The sequence below is a fragment of the Corvus brachyrhynchos genome, unplaced genomic scaffold (genome assembly GCF_000691975.1).
Source record: "Corvus brachyrhynchos isolate BGI_N302 unplaced genomic scaffold, ASM69197v1 scaffold229, whole genome shotgun sequence".
Lineage (NCBI taxonomy): Eukaryota > Metazoa > Chordata > Aves > Passeriformes > Corvidae > Corvus > Corvus brachyrhynchos.
The window spans coordinates 3,652,774-3,662,235 of NW_008240042.1; the positions used below are offsets into that span (position 1 = coordinate 3,652,774).

A 9,462-nucleotide genomic window follows, 5' to 3' on the forward strand; every position below is an offset into this window, starting at 1 on the left:
ACAGAGTGGTATCTTTTAGCAAAACCACAGAGAGGGGGTCAAGGATACAGGAGATTAAAAGAAGTACTAAGCCTTAAGATAAGGCTGTATACTTACATACATGTGAAATTCATTCCATTGCTAAGCACAACAGGTAAGTCTGTGCTGTGCTTGCAAAACATATTTTCCTTCTAGATTTCACACATATACAAATTATGTCCATTAAAGGTACCAGTCTTAACAGAGTAATATAAAATAATGTGAAACAAACCATGAGAAACTATGTACTGCTTTACCTCAGCATTTTCACTTGCATAATAGGCCCGATTCATTTACAACAATGACTCATTTACAATGTGACTCATTTACATACCACATACTACTTTCTGTTTCTGAAATACTTTGTAAATAGAAACAAAAGTTCTCTATCAGCATCCGCAAATTGCTGCCGGTTTATTTGGAAGCACAGCAACAGCGCTGAATGGGCAATTTCCTGGGTTCAAGGCAAAGCAGAATGAAGGTTGACTTAGCAGTTTTCAACACAATGAAAAAAAAAAAAAGGCAAATAAGTTAAGAAAGCTATATATTGATTCTGTACAAACATTGGCAATAATCTGCTTTGCCATTTTAGTGTGCTGCTAAAACAGCATGAAACGCAAAGTAAAAATTTACAGTTCTTGAACAGGGTTACATGGATTATAAACCAGTAACCCTCCCCTTTAGAAGTCTGCTATAAACACACATATTAGCCAAAATCCTCTTCCTATGTGAAGATGGGCTGGATTCCCATGACTGCTTGGACACCACTAACACATGCAGCATTACACAGATAGATATCATATTCCTGACAAAAAAAGCCCCATGTGGACTCAGTCGAGCTGCATCTAACTACTTCTTCCCTGCAAGAAATGCCAATGTATAGGTTTCTAGATGACTCTGCATTTGTCAGGCAAAGTGCAGGTAGTAAGGAAACCAATTCATCAAACCAGGTAACCAAAAGCTGTACGACTTCCAAGGATCTCTTCTCTTGCTCACCTGCACTGAGATACAGTTCATTTGAGACCTTGCTTTACCCAGATCCATTTTTGGCACACAATATAGTGCAAGTAGAAGACACTCACTTATTTTCATCTCCATGTTCAAAGAATGGCTCTAAGCCCCATTAACTGCATATCACCCTTTGCATTAAGTGAATGTGGAGGACACATTCACCAGCAGTGTCACATCACCCAGCACAGTCCCAATCTCCACACACCTCCAAGTTTCTTTAATAGGACAGAGGAGGATTGCCCTCCAACTTACGCTGAAAATATATCAATATCCTAGAATATCGAGCACAGCAGCAATATTTCTCCTGCTCTATGGCATACAAAGCAAAAAGATGCCAAGAGAAGGCTTTGTTGTTATGAAGTGGTGAGGGAATAGGGGAGAAAGAGATCTGCCTTTATTTTTCCGCCTCGTTACAAAAATTATCTACATTTTGATAAAATATCCCAAGGTGATTAGGTATCTGGCAGAGACCGGAAGAAAATTTTAAATCCAGAAGGTCAATGCCAATAAAATTTTTCAAAATTTTAGAGTGGAACCGTTCTCAAAATGTAACAGGTATGGCAAGATACGCTTCTGCCATAGAAAGATGCTGTATGAAAGTGATGTTCAAAGAAGAACCTACTTTTTAAAGCTGTATTGATGAATGGCATTTGAATAAATGGAACTCAAACAGGTACAATACTAGAATACACTGCACAGAAAAGTAATTTTCAAAAAGCATAAACTGTTACTGAATTGGCCTGCTTAATAAGTGATGAGGTATTAAAAAAAAATTAATCCAAACACAAAAACATGAACTAAGAGTTTGCCAAAATAACCAAACCAAATATATGGCTTTTGACTTATTTCAAGGAAATAAGCATGCTTCCATTTCCTTATTAAAAGAAAAAAACCCACAAATAAATCTGTATTAATATCAGCAATTTGAAATATTTATTTTAGAAAAGTACAATTAAAAAATAATTAAATACTTCCAAGCAGAACATAGCCCTTGACCTTCTGACAGTTACAACAACTTGATAGAGTTCAACCCAGTCTCCATTAAACATGGGAATTGAATTTGGACTCCCAACTTACCTCTGCATCACAGTGTATCATGAGACTGTTGATTCAGAATGCAATAATATAAGATAACTATAACTTTCATTCAAGTATTACTTGCCTTTTTATAACCTTAATCAGAGGCTGGGATGGGAGTGAAAATCTTCACCTGCAGATTTAGAATACATTCTTTGATGAAGAAAAAGCACTCCAAGATACATTGTTTTCAAAGGGTTTACCTTGTTCTCTGAGAATTAGCTTGACTTGATGTGGAGATATCATCAGCACCTGATAACACACCACCGGCATCATCTCTCTTGAAACCTTCATTTCTTCTCACTAGCAAACCAAAAGACAAATTAATACCTGACTGGGCAACAAAGCCCACAGAGTAATCCCATCTAAAACTCGAGGATTTATCAGTCATATGAGATTACTCAGAAGGAATCGAATTCATGTGTTCTGCACAATGGCATTACAGTATCAAACAAATTAATGTTATGAAGCTGATTTCAGTTTTCAGAGCTATCTCAAAGGTTTACCCCAACAAAAATAGCTGATAGTCCTTTGAAGAAGAATACTAAGGAAGGCCTAAAAGAAATCACAATAAAAACCCACACAATTGCACAGACACCTTCCCAAGGCAACACATTTCTTGTCAGCCATGAGTTGAGACAAACACATGGCAGAGACATCATACAAAACCACTCCAGACCAGAAAGAGAGCAGCTAGTTAAGTATGCAGTACACAAGAAAGGAGTTAAGAAAGCAGTATCTGAAGTTCTAATCATTATCCCTGGAATCTGACTCCTCATTATAATTTATAATTGGGTTTTTTTCCTTTTGGCAATATATTAACCTGTGATTCTCTTTGTAAAATTACAGTTTTTGCTGGGAGATCTTCCTGTAGTAGCACCTGAGATGCTACACTTCACGCTTGATTTTGCAAACCATTACACTTCCCCCTCTTCCTGTACCCTCAGCAAAGAGAGCTGACAGTAGAGCTCTTGTAGAACACATTATAGCCACACTGATTTAGAAACAGTTCTTTCTGACAGCCATTTCATTAAGCCCAGATATACTACTACTAGAAGGCAGAAGGCAGCTCTATCTTGCCTGTACAAACTTAGGAGTTGTTGACTTTGGACTGGAACACTTAAACAGTCTGTTCCAAATTGCAAGCAAGCAAAGAGAAATTACAGGAGCCTCAATACTTGTTACTGCTCCTCAGGCTTCTGGATCAGTAAGCACAAGGACAGACAATGACAAAGAAGGTTGAGAGAGCAGCAAGTACATGGAGGCTGGGCCGGAACACTGTGCATGCAGAATACACATGGTGCAGGTATACTCCAGCTTCCTAACTATTATTTTCTTCCCTAATTTTCACCAAACGATTTGTCTCCATTTTTTACAATGATTCGGCAGAAGAATAATCTTTGTACCATCCTTTGTACCATCTCCTGCTTTTCCAAGCCGTTGATTTAATAGAAATTACTTAAATTTATCATACAAACAGCTGGTATTATGCAGTACTTCTGCATTACACTGAAATCCCTGGCATATAAATTATAAGCCACTTAACCCTCATAGTAAAACCCATCGACACAATTATACCATGGAGGTCCCATATAAAGCTTTTGTAATACACTGTTACTGTGCACTAACAACAACTCCATCATTTTTTTGCGGCATGTTATTTAAAAAAACCCCACTTCTAGGAAAAAGTTAACTATTTCCAGCTTTTCCTACCAAGTTCCCTTCCAGAGTGCTAAATGTCAAACTCTTCTCTGAACAAACTGCCAACTATGCTGATCTGTAGACGATGTTGTCATTTCATCATCTTACAACCTTGTATCAGGGCAATTATGAAGACTCCCACTGAAGACTTTTGGGATCTGGTTTTTATCTTGAACTTTTTTCTTTAGGTTTTTTGTTTCTGTGGGTTTTTGTTAGTTTGTTTGGTTGGTTTTAAAACATAGGTCTTACCTTGCCTGAAATCTGGTTCTGAAGAAATAACAGATGGACTTTCACTCGAAGTACTATAAACGTCGCTGTGATAAGACTTGTACCTTCTCAAAGGCTCTGAAAGTTGAAATCAAGGTATCAGAAGAGGAAAGCAACAGTCACAATGTAAAAATCAAAACCAAACATTTGAAATTTTTTGAAATATTTTCAAACCATTCTAAAATGCCTGTCTGTGGCTATGGAGTCTAAAAGCAAACACCCAGGGGATGCTGTGCAGTCCCATTCTGTTCCCATGGCCTGAGTGTTCTGTGGTCAGCCTGGACCCTCTTGGCTCTCCTAACACAGCCACCTCCTCTGAACTTCTCTCAACATCAATTCCAAGTTAAAACTAGTATTTAAAAAACCCCAATGAGACACAAGACAAGAACAGATCCCTCCTGCAAACAAAACAGGTGCAAACATTTGGTGTGCACCTCTTGCATGTAAAAAGCAATCACCAGAACGCGGTTCCTGGTTCCTTTACAACACAAAAAGAAAAATATCCACAGAGACGAAGCAAGCACTGGAAAATTATAATTCAGCTCATCTCTGACATCCACAAAATATGATTAATGATCAATTAGTAAGCCCCTAGAGGATATTTAATTAACCAGAACAGTTAAATTGATGTGATGAGAAATCAATGCAGCAGTCTCAGTTTCGACTCTCAGGGGATTATGTAAATAACATACTGGAGCAAAAGACTCCACAGAAGCGGGTATGTACTTGACATTTGCAACCATCTCCCAGAACTTTCCTAAGCACAAGCCAACAACCACCCACAGAATGTGCACAGAAGCAGAACACACACAAAAAAAGTCTCTACATCTTGGGAATACCAATGCTTCACTGTCAAAGTGAGAGAAAAAATCTCAGGTGTCCTTATTTGCAGAAGGCTGTTTCTGGTCTGACTATAGTTAATGTTTTTGAAAACAAAAGCAGCGATACGGAAAAAACACATGCAATTGCTGCAAAAACAAGTGCCAGTCACTAGAGCAAGGAATAGGCAATGCAAGAATACAAAATGGGGAACACATGAGCAGATACGTCCAGAGGCTGAAAAAAGGAGTTCCAACTTCCTGAAAACACAATGGCTAGTGAAAAACTCTGAGGGAACATTAAACCTGCTGCATAACTTCTATTAGGTCAGAGGACAGGTTAGTCAACAACACTTCTCATTTAGACTTCCTACAGAAGTAGGAAAAATTCCAAATAGGAAAAAAGCACAATAAGAGGTAAGATAATGCAGTAGTCCATGAACTAAAGACTAGTTCATGTTCACTTTGGACTATCTGTTCCCAAAACCTTCCTCTTTAAAAGCCAGTATTTTTCCCATTTCTACCCAGCTCACTTGGGCTGTGCAGGGAACTTTTAAAAAACTGGGAAAGGTAAGCAAAGCTGCAAATCAACTCATGAAACCACCAGGGCTCACCAGCCCATCCCAGCTGCACAGTTTAGCAGGATAAAACCCAATTAATCCAAAGAACATTTCACACTACTCTCAGAAAGGAGCAGTGTGGACCTACAGCAAGATGAAAAGAATCCACTGGGGCTGTGTGGGAGCAGTGAGGTTGTTTCAATCTTTCACAATGGCTACTTTCAACGTTGTGGATTTTACAACAAACGAATCTGCCCCCAGTCTAGCAATTACTTGCCTACCATGGGAAATAAAAACCAAATTCAGTGGGTAGCTTTTGGAGATGTCTTTTTAAAATGCTCCCAGCCCTTAAGTGAGGCATCAATCCAAACATGACACTGGAGCTACAGTACTGAAATGTTTAACTAAAACCAGACCTCTTGTTTCCCAGTAGTTTTATTAGCTGTAGGTTTTTCAAGTCTGCTGAACTGACTTTGAAGCAAGATGATGGAGAGGGAACAATAAAATATGACATGAGATTTTAAACAGACTTATTTTTTTCCACTTAGTCAGCAGCCTGGGCTTCTCAATTTGCACACAAATTATGGCTCCATTCTGGTTCTTTGAGACATTAAATTTTGAAAAAAACCCCAAACGTGGTAAAACAGAAATATGCAGTTAAACCACAAGACAAGTGTTTGTAGGTGGTGGCATGATACGGGACTCTGCAGGGTGTTTGACTTCTCCTGACTCTCCTCTTAGCAGGAGCTGGTGCCATCCTGTAGGCCAAGAAGTCCATGAGCCCAGAAACAAAAAGCAAGATTTCCACACACTTTATCTCAGTGTTGTCACCGACCCCCACACAAGGCCCAACAAGGCTCAAACCTATGCACAAGTAGAGCTGGAGACAGGACCACACTCCTGTCTTGCCACATCCTTCTCCCTAATCAAGACTGTACAACTTTAACCCAAGAACACAAGCAAAGGTATTCCTCTCATCTGCTGGAGGCCCTGAACAACCTTTCCACGCAGGGCTGCACCGATGACTACCAGGCAAAGTTTAAAGGCACTTAAGAAGCTACATCCTGAAATTCCACGTAAATCCTCTAGATTTGTATTCATTTTACTCAGTTTAGAGTAAATATATACAGATGTGGAACTGATTGCTGCTGGAGCACCCTCTCTTTGGCAACTGCCTTCCAGTTCTCTGCTGGTCTACATAAATGTCTGTGTACATCCCTTACACATCCCCCCAGCACTGCACCCTGTCTTAACCAAGTGCCTTCTTTTCTGGGGCACAGATGGAATATGCACTGCAGACCTGCAAATACTCAGTTAAAATGTAAATATTGAGACTATTCTATCTATAAAGCTCCCATAGTCATCCAAATAATTTAGGCTCTCTCCTCTCCTCCAGCAAGTTCTCCTCAATTCTAACATATCATATTAGGATTTAACTTCAAAGAAGGCACTTGGATCGTGTCCAAGCTAAGCTTCTAATTAAGAATTGGCTTCCAAAGGTCACAAAGTCCCAGTTCTGGGATCAAATTAAAGTTTAGTTTTTCACACAGAAGTTTCAAAAATAATGACAAACTTCTAGTCTGGCTGGCTGGGAAGGAGCTGAAAAATGCAACAAAAGCTAAAGACAACAATAAAACAACTTATCTCCCATATTTACATTCTTCCCTGGGAATTCTGAACAGCCTTGGTTTCTTGAGGTTTTTTCTGTTCATTTTTAAAAAAATGTTTGGTGACCGAAGAAAGACTTCAGAATTGATTTATTCTATAAAACACCAAACACATCGTAGCAAAAATAATTGTATCAGTTACTCTCCTTAACATCTCAGGGTTTTAGATTCCAGTTTCTTCCCAGAACACTTTGAACTACTTCATTCCTTAATAGAAAAATCAACCTGAGTTTAAGCACGTTTTAAGAGTTTGTAACTAAAATGGATACATAAAACTTGTACTAATAAGCTAAGCTAACATATGGTAGCTCCATGATGCAAAGGTAGATGATGCATTACAAGTTGAAGAATCTGTCTCTGTGCTGCAGCAGTGCTTGCTCAAACTCCCTATCAAAGCCAGCAGAGCACAACCTTCCAGGCACCTCACGCAGCATAAAATAACAAAACACGCTATTTACGCAAGGTGAGACGCGCAAGCCCAGACAAGTCTCTTACAGAGAGCCTCATCTCAGCCAACTTCAACAGAAATCTGAGAACCACATTCAGCTTGGAATTTCGTTATTCTGAACACGAGTCACATCAGATACACAGGTTTTCAAATACACATCATTACAGAATGATTTCTGGCTGCACAGAGAAGGCAGCAGAACTAAACCAACAGTTTCATGACAGGGAGAGAGCTCTTGTTGGCCCTTTGAAGTTTGCTGGTGGGTGTCTATTACAGGAGAGTGGTACTATAATACCACTTAAAACACATTAACTGTCCTTCAGTAGAGGCTGGGACTCACTTCTTTCCCATGAGTTTAATCTATAGGTTAGACTCATATTTACTCTTCCTTTTCTTTTCCTCTTTTCATCTAAGAAAATTTGAATTATCTTCAGCCAAGCAGCATAGGTTTAACAGGAGGGACATAGAGATCTAGTTCAAATTCCTGGTAAGGATTCACATCCAACAACTGACAAAGGAAACTAACCCATTCAGTCTTCCAGAGGAGCAGGCTCATTTTAACTTGCAAGATTTCCACCACTCATATTCTACATGAAAAAGCTGTATTTCACATGCAGCCCAAATCACCAGCCATCCAGGCAACCCCCTAGGGAGCCCAATATGATGCAGAGGGCCTGGCAGGATCTAATCTACAGAGAAAAATGCAGCCTTGTAAAACTGCAGAGAACACATATCTCTAGTGCTAGGCTGGAAAGGACAACAGACAGATCAACAATAACAATGCCAGGGTCTTGTAAGAACTCAAGAGCGCTCTATTTAGAAAGAGACCTTTCTTTTCTGGATCTGGATCATGCCATGTGGGATACGGTATGTAAACTAAGACAGGTCCAGACTGAGTTTGTCCAATAAAGCTGTTTGCCTGTTTTAATTTAAATACTTTATCCAACTGAGAATGTAATGTATTGACTAAAAATTGATAATCTCAGACTGTGTGAGCTGCTGAAAGCGTGATAGATGAGATAAAGCAGATGTCACTATGCTGTGCAATTATGCAATTGTAAGAGCTGGTTTACTACCTAATGTTAAGCTGTGTAATTCAGCACAAAGTAATAGCTGCTAGTGCCATAGTACTTGTACTTCACAGATATCCCACAAATATCTTTCTTTTTCCTTGAAAAGCCAACTTCTGTAGTCTCAGTAAAATCAACAGCTGGAGTTTTCTAACCGAAATAGTATCGGTCCATAATCCTACCTCTCAGATTCATTAAAATTATTTGAGAATATTGTTCTACTGGACAGACCAACCACGCGAGAATCTATTTTGCCAGCAAGGAATTTAAATCACACTGCATCACAAGGAGACTTGCAAACTGCCCCTTCCTTTGCTTTCACATGCAAACAGATGTGCCATTGTGCCTGACTCCAACCGCCTACAGTGAACTCAGAAACCCAGAACACACAATTCAAGAGAAAAAGGAAGTATGAGCACTTCAATGAATTCACAGAGCTAGGTTTGTAAAGCAACTATTCCTTCCCCCCCCATTTAACCCACTTCTACAGAAGCTCCCAAAATCAAATCTCTGGGGCTTAATCTGCTGGGATAAATTTGCTACCAACAGCTGCCTGATTACCTGCAGAAATTTTCCCTTATTCAAAAATGCAACTTCAAACTAAGAGAGGGTTTAAAACCCAGATATTTACAGTATCCCTAACTGCAACATTTAACTGCAACCTTCAACTGCAACCTTCCTAGCCATCATAACATGGAAATTTTATAAATGGGGTCCAAATGAGTCTTCAAGGTAGTTAATGAGAACAGTTTCATGAGATAAACACATGGAAGAAGACTTAGGGGGAAGAGATCCTTCTCTAAAAATACAGAATATTACTGCCTC

The 9,462-nt window shown here is 39.2% G+C and overlaps 1 protein-coding gene across 4 annotated transcripts in view; it reads right to left on the minus strand.

Moving 5' to 3' along the window:
- The window catches only part of PTPN13 (protein tyrosine phosphatase, non-receptor type 13), an 87,133-nt gene that overhangs the window by 43,803 nt on the left and 33,868 nt on the right, over window positions 1–9,462 (minus strand). For all 4 annotated transcript variants that reach the window (XM_017744184.1, XM_017744183.1, XM_017744181.1 and 1 more), the window contains 2 exons: window positions 4,057–4,152; window positions 2,310–2,409 (listed from right to left, as the gene is read on the minus strand). In XM_017744184.1, the coding sequence (XP_017599673.1) occupies window positions 2,310–2,409; window positions 4,057–4,152 (196 nt within the window). The remainder of the gene's footprint in view (window positions 1–2,309; window positions 2,410–4,056; window positions 4,153–9,462) is intronic.